General features: G+C 40.3%; 1 protein-coding gene across 1 annotated transcript in view; it reads right to left on the minus strand.

The window, feature by feature from the left end:
- ULK4 (unc-51 like kinase 4) overlaps window positions 1–21,361 on the minus strand; it is an 892,765-nt gene that overhangs the window by 791,920 nt on the left and 79,484 nt on the right. The window contains exon 15 of the mRNA XM_006868826.1: window positions 20,212–20,290. Coding sequence (XP_006868888.1) covers window positions 20,212–20,290 — 79 coding nt within the window. The remainder of the gene's footprint in view (window positions 1–20,211; window positions 20,291–21,361) is intronic.

Genomic DNA, 21,361 nt, shown 5'->3' on the forward strand with positions numbered 1-21,361 from the left:
ATATTCACCACCACCCCCCTGTTGATCAGAATCTTTCTATACACCTTACTTCCCCATCCCCAAAGATTAAAGATTATTTAAAATGTTTCTCTTTTTAAATATTTTATTGCATTTTGCATTTTTGGTGAAAATAGGTCCCCATTTGACAATTTCTGTGGAAGAAGAGTGAGGCAGTCTGTTCCCACAAGTATGTGGAGTCCTGGTGTGGCGCTGTGGGTTAATGCGTCAGACTGCAAAGTCATTTGAACTGCAAGGTCAGTGGTTCAATCTCACCTGCTGCTCCTTGGGAACCCTATACAGGGTGGTTATGGGTTGGAATCGACTCGATGGCACTTAACAACAACAACATGAGTCAGAATGACCTCCCCGGCAGTGGGTTTGGCTTTTTGGTTTCACAATTCCTATACAAACTGGTCCATGATATTCGTTACATTTTTCACAATGTATCAACATTCTCTACTTACATTCTGGCTGTTTCCATTCCCGTACTCTCGTTTCCCTGCCCCTTTACCCCACGTTTGCTTTAGAGCAATTACTAACCTGCTAGTCACACATAGATTGTTTTTTAATGGAGCGTCCTACACAGAGATCATATCCATCTTGTGTGTCAATTTATTATGTGAAAAGGTACCCTTAGGGGGCAGTTTCAATTCAAGGATTTTTCTTCCATAGAGTTTTTCATCAAAATGTTCCATAGTGGTAGCCTGACATCATCCAGGTCTCCAGATCTCCTAACAAAGGAAGCCGTCAGTCACACACTCCATATTCTGCTCCAATTTCTGCCTCTCTGTCTTCCTCTGATGCTCCGGGTAAACAGAGAATGCTTATTGGGCCTTGGATGGACACTTACAAGCTTTTAAGTGACCAGGTACCATGCAACAAACCAGGAGCTACAACAGCAGCACTAAAGACGCTGTTAGGTCGATTAAGTGGGATGTTTCCATGAAACCATGACCTTTAAATCACCGAAACAAGGAACTGGCGTTCTATGAAGCATAGTCTCAGCAACTACTTAACTTCTTTGTCCCTTTTTTCTTCCTGTTGTTGCTGCTGAAAATTTATCAAACTATTCTGGCCAATTCACCTTTTTTTTTTTTTTTACAGGTGTGCAACTTATTGACAGCAATTACAAAACAACTATACAACCCTACCCTTAATTGACACAATTTTTCCATCACCTTAAACACAATCCAGTGCTCCACAAATCTCTATGCACCCTTTTCCCTTTCCTTCCACCCCTGGCTACCACTGATAAACTCTGGTCTCTACACATCTGCAAATTCTTGTCTTTTTTTTTTTATGAGAGGTCATGTGCTATTTTTGTCTTGGTGACTGACTTATTTCACTCAACAAAATGTCTCCAAGCTCCATCCATACTGTGACAATGTATCAAGACTTCATTTTGCCTACTGGCTAACTTGTATTCCATTTTGTTCATCCATTCATCCATCGAGAGGCATATTTAGGTACTTTCCAACTTTGAGCTACTATAAAATAGTGCTGCAATGAACACAGATATACAACTATCTGCCTGAGTCTCTGCTTTCAAATCTTTCAGAGTGTATACCTAAGAGAGGAATTGTTTGGTCACATGGTAATTCTATGTTTAGAGTTTTTAGAAACTTCCACTATTTTCTACAACAGCTGCACCATTTTGCATTCCCACTAACAACGGTTAAGAGTTTCAATTTCCTCACACCACCACCACCAGTTGTTATTTTCTGGTATTTTGTTGTTGTAAATTTTAACTTTTGGTCTTCACTCAAACCAACACCAAACTCACTGCAATCAAGTTGATTCTGACTCATACCAACCCTGAACAGGGTTTCCGAGGCTGAAAATCTTTATTGAGGCAGAAAGCCTTGTCTTTCTCCTGAGGAGTGGTTGGTGAATTTGAACAGCTGGCACTGCAGCTAGCAGTCCAGTGCCTATCCTACAATGATACGGGACTGGGTGTAAAGTATATCTCACTGTGGTTTTGATTTGCATCTCTGATGGATAATGATGTTGAACATCTTTTCATGTATTTGGTGGCCAATTGAATTTCCTCTTTGATGGAACGTATACTCAAAGCCTTGGCTCATTTTTTGATTGGATTGCCTTTTTCTTTTTTTAAAATCAAGAACTTTATTAAATCCAAGAAGTTTTGCAGTGCCTTACTAGAGGGTTGTCTCACAACTGAACCATAATTTCCGGGAGGGAAGAAACTGCGGCTTCAGGCACACCACTGAAGTTTGGTCACGTTCCATCATAAATGTTCCAACCTCACCGGAGACAGAAGGCTCAGCTTGAGGATTTCTCTCCTAGCTCCAACACCTCCTGAGGCTCAGGGAACTTGAGTTTGCATGGGGGCCCCTTCTTCACCCCAGTCCAGAGCTCCACACCGGTGCTCGATGACAACCACCTTCCCCTCCACCGTTTCCTGACCGCTGGCCGGCTTCTCCAGCTTCTCCGGGGATGTGACCACCGCTATCTTGGCCTTCTGATTCCTCCGGCGGGGTGGCATGACTCCTGAGCCCCAGTGGGGACCGGAGGGCCAGCGTGGATCCGACAAAGGATGCCGGCACTCTCGATTGTCTTTTTCTTGTTAAGTAGAAGTTTTCAGTTATTAATTACAGTCTTACTGAATACATGATTTCCAGCAATATTCTCCTAGTTAGTAGCTTACCTTTTCAGTTTTTGGTAAAGTCTTTTGATAAAACTTTTAAATTGTTATGAGGCCCCATTTATTTGTACTTCTGCTGTTTACACTTATATTATGTAATTCATTGTTTAAAAGTACACCTAGTAGCATTTATCTACCGTTTGTGGGTTTTTTTCGTAAAAATTTTGTGATGCTAATTTTCCCATTTGGTCTTTAATCCAGTTTTAATTTGTTTTTCTGTATGGTGTGAGGTACAGATCCGGTTTCCTTTTCTGTAACTGAAAATCCAATTTCTCAACAGCCACTATTAAAGAAACTCTTCTTTCCCCTTCAAGAAGACATGGTACCCTTGTCAACAGCTGACCACCGATGTGTGGTTTTATTTCTGGACTCTCAACTGTAGTCATTGATCCATGTGCCTATTTGCTAAACCAGTACCAGGCCATTTTGACTACTGTAGCTATAGAATACAAGGGGACTTCAAAAAGTTCATGGAAAAAATGTAATTAAAGATAACGGAATTTCCCCATGAACTTTTTGAACCCCGTCATCTGTTTTAAGAACTATGAGTCCTCCTATTCTGTCCTCTTTCAACATTTCTTTAACAATTAAGACCTCTTGCCATTCTATATAATGTTGGGTACTGTTTTTTCAGTCTGTAAACAAAAGCTGTTGGCATTTTTACCAACATTACATTGAGTCTGTAGATCCCTTGGGTATTATTGACATCTTAATATTAAGTCTTCCAGTCCATTACCACAGATCACCTTTCCATTGATTTAAATCTTCATTAATCTTTTTCCGTAATGTTTTTACAACTTTCATAGTAAAAGTCTTTCAGGATTGTGAGACAGTCTAATGTGGTTTTTTTTTTACTTTTTATTGTGAACTGAGTGAAGTTTTCCAAACTTCATCAAAGACCATCAGTTTCACATTCAACAAATCAAACACTTTGTTTCTTTCATCTCAATGAATGCAATCCCCTCCATGTAATAACCCTCCTTGCCAACCCTTCTCAACTCTGTCTCTACGTAAGTATTGCTCTTTTGAGTTGAAATGATTGACCAATCCAACGTGAGCACACCTCACTAGTGTTGTTCCCCCAATATGCCTACCTACTGCTTGGCTGACAGGCCACAAAAATGAGACCTGAAGGGTGGTCGAGGGCCACAGTCTCAAGTTTCCTTTCTGACCAGTAAACCCAACCTTGTTTTTTAAATAATTTTGAGGTTTTTTCTACAGTTTCTCCCACTCTATCCAGGACCTTCTAAATGTAATCCCTTTCACATCAGTTGGTAATGGAATGGTAGCCAGGCACCATCGTGGAAACTGACGTTCACATGTTCCATTAGTCCACTGGACTCACTGATTCCAGGCCTCCTCAATTCTCATCACTCTTCCGTCTTCCGCACATGGAGAGACCAACAACTGCACCTTAGACGGCCTCTCATGAGCTTTAAGATCCCAGACACTACTCACCAAAGTAGGATGTAGAACATTGTCTTTGTGGACTCTGTTAAAGGCATTTTAATTTTTGTCGATCTAGTGGTTATCTTGATATATCTTTTCGGTTTAGTATGCACTTCTCCGATGACTCAGTACTTTCCATATGGTTTTTAAACATTAGAATTTATATTAAGAAGCAACGCAAGATGGCAAAGTGAGAGGAAACTCCATTGAATCCTTCAGCAACTAACGCAGAATTCAGGATGCTTAGCTCTGGAATGCAGTACACCTGTGTGGGAGGGAGTTTAGTGATAGCACCTGAGGTGTCAGGGTGAGGCCAGGAGTGTGACAGAGAGGGAACAAGGACAGCATAGGAGCTGGAAGCACCTCCCTGGCTCACACCAGAAGTCTCACCCACTGCAGCCATTGGGGAAAGGGCTGGGTAACATCTCAAGCAGAGAACACAGAAAACCGGGTGACCTAAGGAAAGTGTAGCCGGATTTTTTCTTTTTTTGAGGTATCATAAACTGATCATAGTCATTTGAAGGTCACAAATCCATGGGTGCAAAACCTGTGGATGTGGAGTGCTGACTATATAATATACAGTCTTTTATAAGACTCAGCACAAATTTCTCTAGACACTTGAGACTGGAAGGGGGCAAAGGGAGACCATGGCACCGAGAGAGTGCTGCTGAATCTCATTGAGGCCTGAGACAAACAGACACTAACCTGGAGGAACTTCAAGGGTAAGCAGAGGAAACAGCCCATAGTGGGATACTGTGGGCAAGCCTGGGTGGTGGTGCTTATGTGCCGTGGAGTCGGTTCCAACCCTGTACAGGGTTTCCGAGGCTGTAAATCTTTACGGGAGCAGAAAGCCTCATCTTTCTCTCCCAGAGAAGCTGGACGTTTCGAACTGCTGACCCTGAGGTTCGTAGCTCAATTCGTAACCACTACACTACCAGATCACCTATAAAGGAAACATATAACAGAGAGCCCCTCACCTTCACCACAGAAAAGTTGAGCCCCACCACTTACGTCCACATCTACAAACACAAAACCCTTGTCCCACACATGTGTACTGGATTCCGGAGATTAATTAAGCATCCAGTACACAGCCTCAGAAACCCTATGTGGGGTCGCTATGAGTCTGAACCGACTCCACAGCACATAACAACTCCTGAATCAGCACTTAAGAAAAAACTAAGGACTAGAGTGCCCTCTAGTGGTTTTCAGGTAAAGATACCAAGCCCGCTGCCAATGCGACAAACCTGACTCAGCAGAAGAGCTACTGGTTTGCAGGCACCTTTCAGCCGGTAGTCAGGTACTTGGCCTCTATGCTACAAGCGCGTCCAACCAGAAAACTGCCCCACAAAAACAAGTACACAAAATTAAAAGTAAAATAAAAAAGATAAAATGGCCAAAATTCAACAAGAAATAGTAACACATTGTGTGTAACCTAAGAGAAAGCCCAGTCAAAACAAAACACATGAAGAGGAGGAAATTTCTCCTATGGAGGTCAGGCTAATGCAAAGACTGTTCATACTATGATGCTAAATATGCTGATAGAAAACAAGAAGTGCACAAAAAACAAACTAAAGGAGATCAAGAAAGAAATGGAAGGACAAAATGAGAGATTCAACAAGGAAAATGAAAATATAAAGAGAGAGAAGTACTGGAACTGAAGAATAAAGTAAATGAATTAGAAAAAGCAAGCTAAATGCTCGAAAAACAAACAATGCAGAAGACAGAATAAATTAGAAGACAAATGAACTTATCAAGTTTCAAGAGAAACAAGATTAAAGAAGAAACGTGAACACACCCAATAGGAAATACCATTAAGAAATCTAACCTGAGAATCACTGTAATCCCAGAACACCATAAAAACAATAAAAGTAAAGAAATGATTTTCCAAAAGAAAAGAGAGAATTTCCAAGATCTGAACACAGAACCAATCCCACAAATACAGGAAGCTACACAAACCTCAATTAACAGAGATACAAAAAGATCAACTCCAACCTATATCCTAATAAAATTCTCAGAAACCAAAGACAAGGAGAACATTCTGAAACCAGCAAGAGAAAAACAGAATGCAGTCATCCCTTGGTAACCATGGGATTGGTTCCAAAATCCTGCCCCTCCACAGCCCCAGGTACTAAGATCTGCAGATGTTGAAGTCCGTTATATAAGATGATGTCATGTTTGCTTATAATCTATGTACAATCTAGTGGGCCTATTTTAAATCCTCTCTAGATTACCCATAACACCTAATACAATGTAAATAGCACGTTATGGTCCCTGTTAGCCTTAGAGAGATTGCTTTGACCGCTTAATTACTTTTCAGAATCAATTTTTTCACAGACACAAAGGGAGCACATAACACCATGTGTGAAATGGTGGCGGACAACTGCAGGTTAAGCCTCCATTCACACAGACTCACTGTAGCATTCTTGATGCTACAAGTTCCAAGCTTTACTTTCTGGAAGTTGTTTCTCAAGTATATACCATCTGCAGTTGAATCTGTAGATATGGGTGGCTGGCAGTATCACATACTAATGGGCTTTTATAAAAATCAGTGCAGATTTCTCCCTAGAAACTCCAGGTTAAAAGATGATGGAGCCATATACATGAAATACGGAAAGAAAACACTTGCCAAATAAAACTTCTTTACTCCAACAAAGCTGTCATTCAGAAATGAAGGAGATTATCAACACATTCGCAAATAAACAGAAAGCTCTGGGAATTTGCCACCATCAGACTAGCTCTGCAAGTATTACTAGAAAGGCACGGACCAGGTCCTTATGCAAAAAGCTGTGTTATATAAAACTTCACAGCCACCAAATGTTCCATGGGCTCAAGGAGTCATTTTGGAGGCAAATCGTGGGGCTGCTCCCTCCCCATTAGCCACCCACCATCCACAGCTCACTTGTTTTCCATGAGGGTTGGCTTAAGAGCTGACTGGGTCTGGATTTGTAGCCAGGAGGGGACCTACCTGGCCTCATCTGACCGTTTTGGAGTTCTTACTCTCCAGGGTTGCCAGCCACTGGTCCCCAAGTTCGTATGCACACAAACAATGAATCTTAGGGTCTGCAGTGAACCGCAGTGAATACACCCCTCTGCCACCTTCTCAGACTCATGTCAAGATACAGCTATGACTGAAGGACAGGCAGTCTCCAGTCAGTGAGCAAGGCCAGGATTTGGCAAAGCATGTGTACCCTAATAGCCTAATGCTTTTTTGGGTTTATTTTTGTGTCTTTTAACTTTATATGAATTCAAGACAAAGGATGGCATGGCAGAAATCAAAGACTGGGGGCTCCAGATGGGGCACTTTATCACTCAAAGTATAAGGCTTTAATTTAAGTAGCTATTTTATTATTGTTGAAAATGCAAAATGACAGATAGTGAGGTCGTAAGTGAGGAGTAGGTGTAAAAATATCAATAAATAAAAGAGGGGGTTGGGCTCTCTAAAAAAATACAACAAATGGACAATTATAAGGAATTCTTGAATGGATACCCTGAAAATATTATATAGACTTATAAGACATTATCATATAGACTTATATACAATTTTCAGGAAATAAACTCTCAGTTTAAATCCCACAAGCATTATATCAAGTTTGTAAGAAATAAGTATAAAATAAACCTATCAAATACATCCACTGCCACAGAGTCAATTTCAACTCATAGCAAACCTATGTAGGGTTTCCCAGACTGGAAATATTTATGGGAGCAGACAGCCTCGTCTTTCTCCAAAGGAGTGGCCTTTAACTGAAGACCTTGCACTTGGCAGTACAGGCTATGATTTAAGACATGCTGAAACAAATGGAAGAGGAAGAGCATATCAGAAAAATATTTATTACATTAAGGTTATATATTAAACGTTGCTCACAGCTGAAACGTTGCTGCAAGTTTAAGTTGTGTAATGTAACAAATGTGGTAACCACTAACAAATCACCAGGAAACATTCAGAAGAAAAGGAGTTAGCAAAAATGCTTATCACAAGAAAGCAACCAAATACAAACAAAACCAGAAAAAATAGAAATAAAAACGGAAATATGAAACACTCAAAATACAAACAGCACAATGAGTGAGGGAGATTACACTTCATGTTCTGTTGCTGCTGGTTGTTTGTGGTGGCTGTCTGTTGTTAGGTGCCATCAAGTCAGTTGCAACCCACAGCAACACTATGCACAACAGAACGAAAAACCACCTAATCTGCACCATCCTCGCTGTGCCTCCACTTTACCAAGCATGATGTCCTTCTCCAGAGACTGGTTCCTCTTGATAATATTCCTAAAATAGGAGAGAAAAAGTCTGGCCATGTTGACTTCTAAGGAGCATTCTGGGTATACTTCTTCCAATACTTGATTTGTTTATTTTTCTGGCAGTCTATTGGTGTGTTTAAAATTCTTCTACAACACCGTAACTCAAATGCATCAATTCTTATATGGTCTTCCTTATTCATTTTCCAACTTTCACATGCATATGAAGCTACGGAAAATACCATGGACACAGAGAGGAAGTAGGATAAATGTTGCAAGGAGGGGATTGTAACAAAATAAAGAAAGAAAAGAAAATACCATAGCTACGGTCAGGTGCACTTTAGCCCTTCAACTGACCTCTTTGCTCTTAAACACTTTTAGGAGGTCTTCTGCCACACAACTGCCTAATGTAATCGTCATTTGATTTCTTGACTGATGTTTGCATGAGTGTTGATAGTGGATCCAAGCAAAAGCAAGTCTTTTGCAACGTCAATCCTTTCTCCATTTATCATGCTGTTACTTATAGTTCCAATTGTGACGATTTTTGCTTGCTTTACAATGAGCTGCAACCCATACTGCAGGTTGTGGCCTTTGATCTTCATCCGTAAATATTTTAAGTCCTCTTCACTTTCAGCAAGCATGGTTGTATCATCTGCACATCGCACGTTGTCAATGTGTCTTCCTTCTATCTGATGTCACGTTTTTCTTCATATAATCCACCTTTTCTGATTATGTGCTCAGCATATAGACTAAATATGTATGGCAACAAAATACATCTGGCACAAACCTTTCCTGATTTTAAGCCATTCAGTGTTCCCTTGTTCTGTTTGAACAACTGCCTCTTGGTCTATGTACAGGTTCCTCATGAGCACAGTTAAGTGTTCCGGAATACTCATTCTCCACAATGTTGTCAATAGCTTGTCATGAAGCACACAGTCAAAAGTCTTCCCACAGTTAATACAAAACATGTAAATATCTTTCTGGTATCCTTGGCTTTCTCATGCTCAGTTATAACCTCAAATGTAAGAGTCTAAATATCCCATGCAAAAGGCATAAAGGAGTAAAGTGGAGTAATAAAACATGATCCATCCTTTCACTGTCTAAAATAAATATACCTTAAACAAAAGGAAACAAATAGACTAAGACTAAATGAATGGAGAAAAATATTCCATGCTGGTATCAGCTATGGGTCAGAACCGACTCGACGGCACTTAACAACAACAACAACAATCAGATCAAAAACAGGGGTAGCCACACTGATAACAGATAAAACAGATTTAAAAAATTTTTAAATCTATTCGAAGAGATAAAATAGAGCATTACCAAATGATAAATGGGTCAGTCCAGCCAGATGGCATCACAATTATAAATATGTAAGACTTAGCACCAATGTGCGAAAACACATGAAACAAACACTGGCTATCATAAAAGGAGAAAAGTGGCCAGTCCACAATAACAATAGGCGTTTTTAGCAAACCCCTTTAAATTATAGAAAAACACCTAAAAAAGAAGAGCATTTTAAAAATTGAGAAATAAATTCATGGCCAACTGAACCTAGCACACATTCTTTTCTAGCACACACTCATAATTTTCTATATGAGACCTTATGTTACGAAACAAAACAAACCTCAGCAAATTTTAAAAGACTGAAATACAAGGCACATTCTCTCAACATAATGATGTGAAGTCAGAAATAAACAGAAAAAATGAGGGGGGAAACACATGGGAATGTAGTAATACATTATTAAAAATTATTGGGGGGAACAAACAAGATGGTGGATCCGGTGGAAGTACAGTGAGGAGCTCTGTCAGCAGCAACACAGAATACCGGACCAAGCAGGCTCAGGGGATGGTCCCAGAACTCTGAACCATTTATAAAGGAATATATAGAAAATTGGAAGGTTTACAGCCAATGGAATTTGTAGCAGAAAGCAAGAAATCTAGTGCTTTCTAATCCAAGACACTCAGCTGCTCCCTGAGTGGCCATCTTGGGCAAGACTGAACCGGGGAAGGATCAGAATAGCCACAGACTGACAGAACCGCGGAGATGAAGGAAGAAGAGTATAAAGGGAAGCCCATCTCCTGCTCACACCTACTTGGAGGCAATCAGAAAGCATAAAAAAACACCAAAACACATACCCATCATCTAAGTATTAAGGTCACAGCTAATCACTGAATACGCCCAAAAAAACAGAAACAGATGACCATATCAGCACATGTCCAGAAACAAGATAAAGTGACTGAGACAAATGAGCTGAAGGTAGACCAACACTCCATACTGGAAAGAGGGCGGGCTTTGGAAATGCCTGAGAAGGAATTCAGAATAATGGTTATAAAATGTATCAAAACACTTTACAATGGAGTTGATAAACATAAGGAAGAAGTCAGGAAAGTGCTACAGGAACAATCAAATAAGATAGATACAGCATTGGAAAAAATTCAAAACCTAAACAGAGAGATCCAAATGATTAATCATAGAATATTAGAAATGGACAATACACTGAAAAGGCAACAGAGTAGAATTAAAGAGATGGAAGCCAGAGCTAGTGAGCTTGATGATAAATCTCTCAATACCACTAAGAAGAATAAACAGAAAAAAGGATTAAAAAAATCAGAAGAAGCTGTAAGATTCATGTTGGACAACATGAAGAGGAATAATTTAAGGATTATAGGCATTCCAGAACAGGAAGAATCACACAAGTCCACAGAAGAGATAGTTGAAGAACTTCTGGAAGAAAATTCCCCTAACATCCTGAAAAGCGAAAAGATAAGCATCCAAGAAGCTCAAGAAAAACTAAAAGAAAAACACCAAGACATATAATAATCAAGCTCTCCAAAATCAAAGATAAGGACAGAATCCTGAAGGCAGCTAGGGAAAAGAGAAGCATAACTTACTTATAAGGCAAGCAAATCAGACTAAGCTCAGATTTCTCAACAGAAACCACGCAGGCAAGAAGGCAATGACGAGACATATATAAAACCCTGAAAGAAAACAACTGCCAACCAAGAATCCTCTACCCAGCAAAGCTGTCAATCAAATATGATGGTGTAATCAAAACAATTCAGGATAAACGGGAGCTATCCTGGCCAAAGCCAACCCTGAGGTGAAAAACATCCGAAAAGGAGTTCTGTGGACAGAGAACCAACAAGAACAGACAACAACCAGAGACTGATATACATGGCAACATCACCTGGAAATCAACTGACAAATGGAAGAGTCGAGAACAGAATGAGACTATAAGAACAAATTCAGAGGATCTGGGAGGTCAGTCTATGATAAAAACGATTACAATATGAAAGAAGGTAAACACAGAGGCACAGAGATCTAGGTGGTAGGAAGGTCAGCTAAATTACAGGATAAAATAGACTGTCTTAAATGGAGGGAAAAGTTAAAGAAATATAAGGTACCCACAACGGTGGGGTTGGGGGTGGGAGCTTTTAGGGGAGGTGAGGGAGGTAACAGTAGAGCATAGGATAAAGGCAGACACATCATAGTTCGAGTGTTGGGGAGGGCAATACAAGAAGAGCGAGGAGGCAGAAGAACAAGGTCCATAGGGGAACACTGAGACCAGTTTGCATGTCCTAAGTGGGACAGAGGTAAACAGTGATGCATGCTCAACCTTGGAACAACAGGGCTCTGTGATACAGGGATATAGGCATAGCTTGAAGAGGGGAAATAATACTAATATGCTTGACTGTCTTATGAATATTGGTTCACCTTGCCTACTATTGTAAAATAAACACTTGAGTGGGATAGAAATGAATGTTGGGAAACATGAATACAGAAAACTTGTAAGCCCATCTTCAGCCTATAACTGATTGGAATACCTTAAAAGGGATTCTAGAACGTGCCCAGTGAAACAGGCCTCTTGGGAAGCTTTTGCAGAGCATAGGACATTAGTTGGAATCCTAAATCCCATCCAGAACTTTCTGAGGTGGGACATTCCCACTAGCAAGGACAAACAGACCAGCCTGGAACAGCTAGAGTGACAGAAGATACATTTTTAAAGAAGGATCATCAGGAAAAACCCAAAACAAAAATATCAGTATGACTGGCTACTGCAAGAATAAGCAAGCTGTTAGCCAGAAAGCTATCAAGGCAAACAATCCAGTTCCTTCAGGAAAAAACCCCCTCCAAGACTGAAAGTCAAAGGGAACACATGAGCAGGCATGTAAGCTTGCTGGCAACCACACTGGTCTACTGGTGAGTGGAAGAGGGGGAAAGGCAGCAATGAAGAAAATGGGCTGAGTTCAACCACAGTCCATTGACTCTCGCTAACCTGGAGATGAGAGAGAAAAGAGGAAGGGCTGCTGGTGCAATGTGTGGTGAGACCTAGGGACACCTGAACCCATGGACAAGGACATAGCAAAGAGGGCTAGAGCTGAGAGTGAAGCATCCAGCTGATATGAAGTGAGGGGAAAGGCTCAATAACACCCAAACTTGCTGACAGTACCCATTTGACCTAGCCTCGATGGCTTATAATCAGAAATCGACTAGAGGAAGAACAAAAAAAAAAAAATTTTTTTTCATAAAGGAAACAAGGGTAAATTGCTACAATCTGAAGTTGCTATAGCTAAGGATTGCAGAGCCATGTTTAAATCCATTTTGTTGGGAATAAAACCTGTGCATGTGTGAACTGGAGCCCTAATGGCAATAGATATATATGAATGTAAGTAAAAACTATCTCCAAATAAGAAAATCCTGATGATGCTGTAGGATAAACCCTGGACTGCTACCTGTAAGGTCAGCAGTGTAAACCCATCAGTCATTCTACAGGAGAAAGATGAGGCTTTCTGCTCCCACATATTTATAGCCTTGGAAACCCTACACAGGCTAGCTAGGAGTCCGAAATCAACTTGATGGCAGTGGGAGGAAACACCCCAATTTTACACAAATATAATATCCACTATATTTGCATGTGTGTGTGCATCCAAAATGGAATATTTTTACCTCCTCCACTGCTACCATCATCAGCTCATCTGAATTATAGTCAGTCTCCTAACTAGTCTCCCTGATGCTACCTTGCTCAGATACTGTGTTTATTTTCCCTGAACAGACACAAAATCATCCTTTCAAAAAACCTTCCAGTCAAAATGCTCTGCTCAAAATCCCCTAATGGCTTTCCATCTCACGCAAAATCAGGTCCCAATCCTTAACTGTGGCTTGTAACAAGGCTGGTCCGTCGTCAACTCACTCTAACCTCACCTCTCCCACTCTTCCTGTCACTTACAGAGCTCCAGACACCCTCACCTCATTGTCATCCCTTAAAACATGCCAACCACTTCTCCATCTCTGGTCCTTTGCAACTGCTGTGCACCCTGTCTGAAATAACTCTTCCCACAGACGGCTGCAGAGTGGTACCCTCAATTTCTTCAAGTCCCTGCCTGATCGTACCTGTCAAAAACTTTCCCCTCTAAAATACTACCACTTTTCTTTTCCTAGTATTTATCACCACCTGACGTTTTACTTATTTATTATCTATCTCCCCACAGCAGAATGCAAGCACTATCAAAACAGGTATTTTTATCTGTCTTGTTCAACATTGGAACCACATTGTCTAGATATAGTGCCTTGTGTGTATACAGACTCTGACAAATGTTTTTAGAAATAAGTAAAATTCAGTATCAAAAATAAAAGAATCATCATTCCCCAAGTGAAAGACGTTTTCCACAAACAAGACAAAAACGTGCCTTTTCTTTTCCCAAACCTTCCTAAGTCTTTTTAAATAACCGGAATTTATTTCACCATATTCTTTTGGGGTGTTTATTATTATTATTATTATTATTATCATCTATATTCTTTTTAGGGGTCTGGTGTGGGACTGTAGGATAAGCAATGGACTGTTATCTGCAAGGTCAGTGGCTCAAACCCACCAGTTGCTCCTTGGAAATCCTATTCCAGATCATGATGGGTCGGAACTACAGCATTTAACACATAAACACAATGTATTCTTTTTCAAGAATCCATTGTTTGTATATTCAACTGCACTACAACATAAGCAACTATAATTTAGACTGTAGTTTTAATATTTATGGGTTCCATTTCATTTATGACAACTCCCAATTTTCCTAGAGTCTTAATTCATACATTTCATATTCTGATTATTAAGGGATGTTTACAGCTGTTTCTCATTTTGGGTTGTGTCTCATTAACAAATGAAGGTCCTAAAAGCTTTGATTCCTTCACGTCATCATGATCAACTGTATTTTGAGGAGGCAGTTCTTCCCCAGTCGTATTTTGAGTGCCTTCCAATCTGAGGATCTTATCTTCCAGCACAATATCTGACAGCATCCTGGTGTTATCCACAGTGTTTTCATCTTCTGACATTATACCTGACAATTCAAAGTAGTTTGCCTCTCTTTCGTACTAGTCTGTCCGTGCATCTGGGAGCTCAGCTGAAAACTGTCCACCATAGGTGACCCTGTGGTGTTTAAAATTCTGGTGGCAAAGCTTACAATGTCACAGCAATATACAACTTACCACTGTACGACAAACTGCTAGATGAACTGTGGACAAACTGACAAAGAAAGCTTTGTTGTTGTTAAGTGCCATCAAGTTGGTTCCAACTCTCATAGTGACCCTGTATAGGGTTTCTGAGGAGCAGCTGGTGAGTCTGAAATGCCAATCTTGTGGTTGAAACTGACCTTGGGGTCCAGTGCTTATGCTACAGTGCCACACCAGGAGCAAATTTTAGGAGCCCCAAAATGGATGTTCCTTCTGATGACACAGAGAGCAAAGGCTCTTCTTTGAACCAGGGATGTGGAGATGTGAAAGATCCTAAAGAAAATGCTAAGCTCAAATCCTGAGATTCTAGAGTACATTTCTAGGCAACCTAGAGCAGACACTCAATCCTCAGGAATAGTATAACATGAAAAGAGCCCCTGGAGATGTACGATATGACTATTGAATTACAATGATTCAATAGATGCAGTAAAAAATAGGATGGGTACTTTCAGAATTCAGAAGAAAATGGGATAAAAATAGTTATCTAAAAAGGCTTGGAATATTTTTCCAGAATATTCATTATGACATTCAACAGGGTAGCCTCAAAAAATTCCTGAGGTTTGCAATTCCACTATTCTGTGCTGAGGAGAACCCATTGTTGTTGTTGTTGTTGTTAAGTGCCATCGAGTCGGGTCCGACACATAGCGACCCTGTATAGGGTTTCCGAGGGTGTAAATCTTTACGGGAGTAGAAAGCCTCATCTTTCTCCCGCGAACCGCTGACCCTAAGGTTCGCAGCCCGATTCGTAACCACTACGCTACCAGAGCTGAACCCATAGCATAGTTTAAAGACTTTGTAGAGAACAAACAAGATGGTGAATCCAGTGGAAGTGCAGTGAGGAGCATTGTCAGCAGCAACACAGAATACCGACCAAGCAGGCTCAGGGGATGGTCCCAGAACTCTGAACCAGATTTTTTAAGGAATATTTAGAAGGTTGGAAGGCTTAAAGCTAGGGGAATTTGTAGCAGAAGCAAGAAATCCATTGCTTTCTAATTTAAGACACGAGGCTGCTCCTGGAGCAACCATCTTGGGTGAGATCAAGCAAGAGAAGAATCAGAGCAGCCACTGACGCCTGACAGAACCATGGAGATAAAGTTGTGGACACTCTTTTTTTTTGGTATCTATTCACTGGTCTCTCACTGTCTGCGCACCTCAATTCTAGTGACTAGAGGGGGTGCCTGAGTGAGTGGACACCTCACCCCCACCCCTGGAGGGCTCCATTATACATACAAAAAAGGCCTGAATGGGGACTGTGGAGCAGGACAGGCAGACTAAAAAGGAAATAGGCCAAAAATTAAATCCTGAGTTATGTCTCAACGATCAACAGTGGCATCTTGAAATTTCTCAGGTAGAAGAGATAAAAGGGAAACCGATGTCCTGAGGCAACCAGAAAGCATAAAGCATACCAAAATACACACCTATCTAAGTATTAAGGCCACAGATAGCTCCTGAATATGCAGTAAAAAACAGAATCTGATGACCATACCAGCACATGTCCAGAAACAAGATAAAGTGACTGAGGCTACCCAAAATGGGGGGTGGGAGGCTACAAAGGCAAAAAGTGACTGGCTTACAAGCTTTCAAGAAGGAACCTAGATCCAGAGGGCCTGGAGGAAGGTAGAATCTCCAGTGAGTAGTCGTCAATCTGTCTAGGTGGGGCTTATACAATGAAATGCAGATGGGTCTCTTGTGATACAATAGTGAATAATTGTTATCAGGACTGATTGTGAGGGTCGGAAATGTAAGGGTAGACATTTTATAGCAAGGAAGGGAGTGATTAACTTTTCAGTCTAGGAGCGGAGGTACCTAGGACCATCAAGGGAGAAGAGCAGAGAGCAGGACCCTACCCAGAAAAGCAGTGATGCCTGAAATGGAGGCAGAGATGATGATGTGGAGCGATGGAGCAGCTGGAGACTTTAGATCCAGAGAGGGAAAGCCACTGTATGCTGAAGACCTGGGGGGTATGGGGAAAGGATTGCAGGGTATACCCTTTGGTTGGTTGATGATGCATGGAGGGGATTGTAGCCATAGCAATGAGATGATATACAATAGAATGAATGTAAAACTAATGTTCTCCCATGTAAACTATCACATAATTCACAATAAAACATTTAAGAAAAAAAAAAAAAAAAGATAAAGTGACTGAAGTAAATGAGCTGGAAGTAGACCTACACTCCATACTGGAAGATGGACAGGCTTTGGAAATGCCTGAGAAGGAATTCAGAAAAATGATTATAAAATGTATCAAAACACTATACAATGGAGTTGAGGAAAAAGTCAGGAAAATGCTACAGGAACAATCAAATAAAATAGATATAGCATTGGAAACAATGCAAAACCTACAGAATGAGGTCCAAAATATTAATAATAGAGTATCAGAAATGGCCAATACACTGAAAGGGCAAAGGCGTAGAATTGAAGAGATAGAAGCCAGAACTAGTGAGCTAGAAGATAAATCTCTCAACACTACTAAGACAGAAGAGCAAGCAGAAAAAAAGGATTTAAAAAATTTGAAGAAGGCCTAAGATTCATGTTGGACAACATGAAGAAGAATAACTTAAGAATGATCAGCATTAGACAGTACAGACCCGGTCAGGAGGTCAAGCCCCTGTGGGCCCAAGCGTTGTTGACCATCTAAACCATAGGCTCTGAGGATCAGACTCTAGCCACCTAGTAGACATAGCAAACTGTCCCTCATCTGATTATTCAGTAATGCTTGTTAGTAATCTCATACATGAGCCCTGGATATCCACAGACAAATGTAAAAACCTTCCCTAAAAGCCAAGACTGTAAATTCCAAAAAGCCAAGTTCCCCCCCATCCAAAAAAAAAAGCTAAAGAGGATAGAGAGAAACACTGTAAACTGATGATATATGGCAGGGATAATAATCAATGTAATGAAACAAGCTATATGAATGGTTGAATGTGAAGCTGATGATGTGCCCTGTAAACTTTCACTCAATGCAAAATAAAAACATTTAATTTAAAAAAAAGAATGATCAGCATTCTGGAACATGAAGAATCACACAAGTCCACAGAGGAGATAAAAAGTGAAAAGATAAGCATTCAAGAAGCTCAATGAACCCCAGAAAGGATCAACCCTAAAAGACAATCACCAAGACATACAATAATCAAGCTCTCCAAAATCAAAGATAAAGACAGAATCCTGAAAGCAGCTAGAGAAAAGAGAAGTGGAACATACAAAGGCAAGCAAATCAGATTAAGCTCGGATCTCTCAACAGAAACCATTCAGGCAAGAAGGCAATGGGGAAACATATACAAAACCCTGAAAGAAAAAAAAACCTGACAACCAGGAATCGTCTACCCAGCAAAGCTGTCAATCAAATATGATGGTGTACTCAAAACATTCCAGGATAAACAGAAGCTAAGGGATTTTCCAAAGCCAACCCTGCAAGACCAGAGGTAGTCGTTCAAATAGAATAAGAGGATACTGAATGGTTTAACATCAGGAAAGGTGTGTGCCAGGGTTGCATCCTTACATCATATGTATTAATCTGTATGCTGAGCATATAATCCTAGGGGTTGGATTATATGAAGAAGAATATGGCATTGGGATTGGACGAAGACTCATCCACTGATGACTTGCTGGAAGTGAAGAGGACTTAAAATATTCATTGACGAATACCAATGTCTACAATTTTCTGTATGGATTGTACCTCAGTGTACAGAAAACACAAATCCTCACCACTGGACCCATAAATAACATCATGATAAATGGAGAGAAGAAATCTGTGCTGGACAAAGTAGAGTCAAAATGCTCATTAGTAGCCAGCCTGTTGAGATTTTGTGTCTCATATTTGAAACACATTACCAGGAGGAAGGGGCCAGTTCTTGGAGAAGGGCATCATCCTGGTAAAGTGGAGGGTAAGCAAAAAATAGGACAACCTTCCAACAAGATGAACTGGTACAGTGGGAGCAGCAATGGGTTCAATAGTAACAACAATTGTGAAGATGGTGTAGGACAGGGCAATGTTTCATTCTGTTGTGCACAGGTTCACTATGAGTTGGAACCAAACACCTTGAGGGAATGAGTCACTAAACCTGGGGACACAGGGTCATAGTCCTGGGGACTCCAAGGTCAATTGGCATAATATAGTCCATAAAAGACAGTGTTCTACATCCTAGTTTGGTGAGTAGCGACTGCAATCTTAAATGCTCATGAGTGGTCATCTATTGGTTTCTCCTGGTCTGAAGGAAAGAAAACTGATTAAAACAATTAAGCCCACTGTACTAACAGACCACATGAACATCAGTCTCCACAACCATGAGTCTCGAAGCACAAGATGGTGCCCAGCTATTACTGGCCACGCCTTTGAAAGGGATCACATTAGAAGGTCTTGGATACAGTGGGAGAAAAATGTGGAACAAAATTCAAACTCATAAATAAGACCAGGCTTACTGGTCAGACAGAGACTGGCAGAACTACCCAGACTCCTTAGTCATCCTTTAGGCCTAGAACTGAACTCACCCTCTGCGTTCAAATTTCAGCAAAACAACAGACAGGTCTATAATGGGAATAATAAAATTAGTGAGCTATGCACACCTTAGAAAAATCAACCATTTGATATCAAAGGGAAGCATTTACTCAAGGACAAAATTCAAGGCTAGAAAAGAAGGAGGAATGGAAATGGGAAACACAGGGAGGATGGGGGATAACTGTGAGGATTGTATATGAATTGATGAGTAGAAAAATGATTTGCTCTGTAAGCCTTCACTCACACTCATAATACAAAGTCAAAAAGAAAGAAAAGTACTTGTTAAGTGTTCAAGGATCCTCAAAAAGGCAAGACAATAGGAGCAGTCACTTAGTGGGGTTTGAACTTACTAGTTAACTGAATTCATAAAAAAAAGTTTTCTAGTATCAGAATGTGAAAGAAATGCGTGACACTAGAAAATAATGAATGAATGGGCACTAAGTACTGGGATTTTTGTCAGAAATAAATGACTACTAGTGAGGATGAAAACAAATCCAAGGCAAAAAGCCAAATAAAATTGAATTTGTGCTAAGTTTAACTAAAAGTACTTGAGTTATAATAAAATGCTGGTAGACTACAAGAAGACTAGTAATGAAATAAGTATTTTCCAAAAAATAATTGAAATGATAATGACTTGAGTTCCACAAGCCTCCTAACTCTGCCATATCACATATACAACAGACTCTCCTGTAAATGAGCTTGCACTGAAGCCTAAAGATCTATTAAAGTTATTGTTTTATAAGTATCACTGCAATTCACAAAGGAAAATCAGTGAAGGTCAAAGGAAACAGAATCTTTTAAAATACAATATTAAGAACCGTCTTTTTGCCATTTATAACATTTCAGCAAGAAATAAACGTACCTCGACAACAGGTGTATTTTCCTGGAGCTCAGTTGTGTGGGAGGCCAGTAAACCAATCACTCTTGCAACCTTGGCCCGTCTGTAAAAGGACAGAAAATAGTTTGAGCAGAGAAGAGGTAGGAACGGAGAACGCCATCCCCAGGTAACCACATTACACATTCATGGACCTCAGAACATGAAATAAAAAATGGATACAAAAGGACAAGCATACTCTATGCCCTCACCATGTATGCTGTTAATTTTGTCAAAAAACATCAAGTTGGCTCTACTCTATGCCCAAAAGAACAAAACACAGCCTAATCCTGCCTGTTCTCACAATCAATGCTAGATTTGAGCCCAGCGTTGTAGCTACCCACTTTGTCAATCCATCTTGTGAGGGTCTTGCTCATCTTGATGTCCGTCTTTCCTAAGCTATCTTAGTCTGGAAGCTACACTGAAACCTGTCCGCCATGGGTGACTCTGCTGGTATTTAAAATATTGGTGGCATAGCTTCCAGCATCACAAAAACACGTAAGCCACCGCAGAAAAACCAACGGACAGACGCTGGAGTTGTGGTAAGGTGGATCCAGCCCAGAGAAACTCTCCCTCATGTGCACAGTGGACAAGAGCAGCCATGTCCTTCACAGACTTCTTGTAGGTGACAAAATTTAAGCTAGCTGTGCTTTAACAGGGAAAGGGGAAAACAGAAATGTTTAAACGGCATTAACCAAAGGGACGAGGGAAATGGTCATCTCTTTGTCTCTGAATACAGATTCATCGGGGTACCGGCCTCTGTTCTATTTGTTCATAGAATAATGAGTTTTTGTATAAGTAGGAAATAATGTTTATCAAAATAACTTGACATATATTGATAATCTTCACTGTAACAGAAATGTTTACAAGCATCAGTTCTGTAAATATTCTCCTATTTTAATAAATGCTAGTATTCCTTTGGTATCCACCAGAAAACAAAGTTGGCAAGTCACTAAATATTATTTCACTGTAATTTGAAAAAGTGGTTTCATATAGAAAGATAGTTGTGATAAGATTTTAAAAAATAAATGATTGCATGTGTGAGTTGACGAGAACTGCATATTTAATCACTGGTGCTCACATGGTCTCTGACCTAATCAGTGTGTACATTTAGCCAGGGACCCTCTGTTTTTCAGGT

This window comes from Chrysochloris asiatica, unplaced genomic scaffold, assembly GCF_000296735.1.
Source record: "Chrysochloris asiatica unplaced genomic scaffold, ChrAsi1.0 scaffold00124, whole genome shotgun sequence".
NCBI lineage: Eukaryota > Metazoa > Chordata > Mammalia > Afrosoricida > Chrysochloridae > Chrysochloris > Chrysochloris asiatica.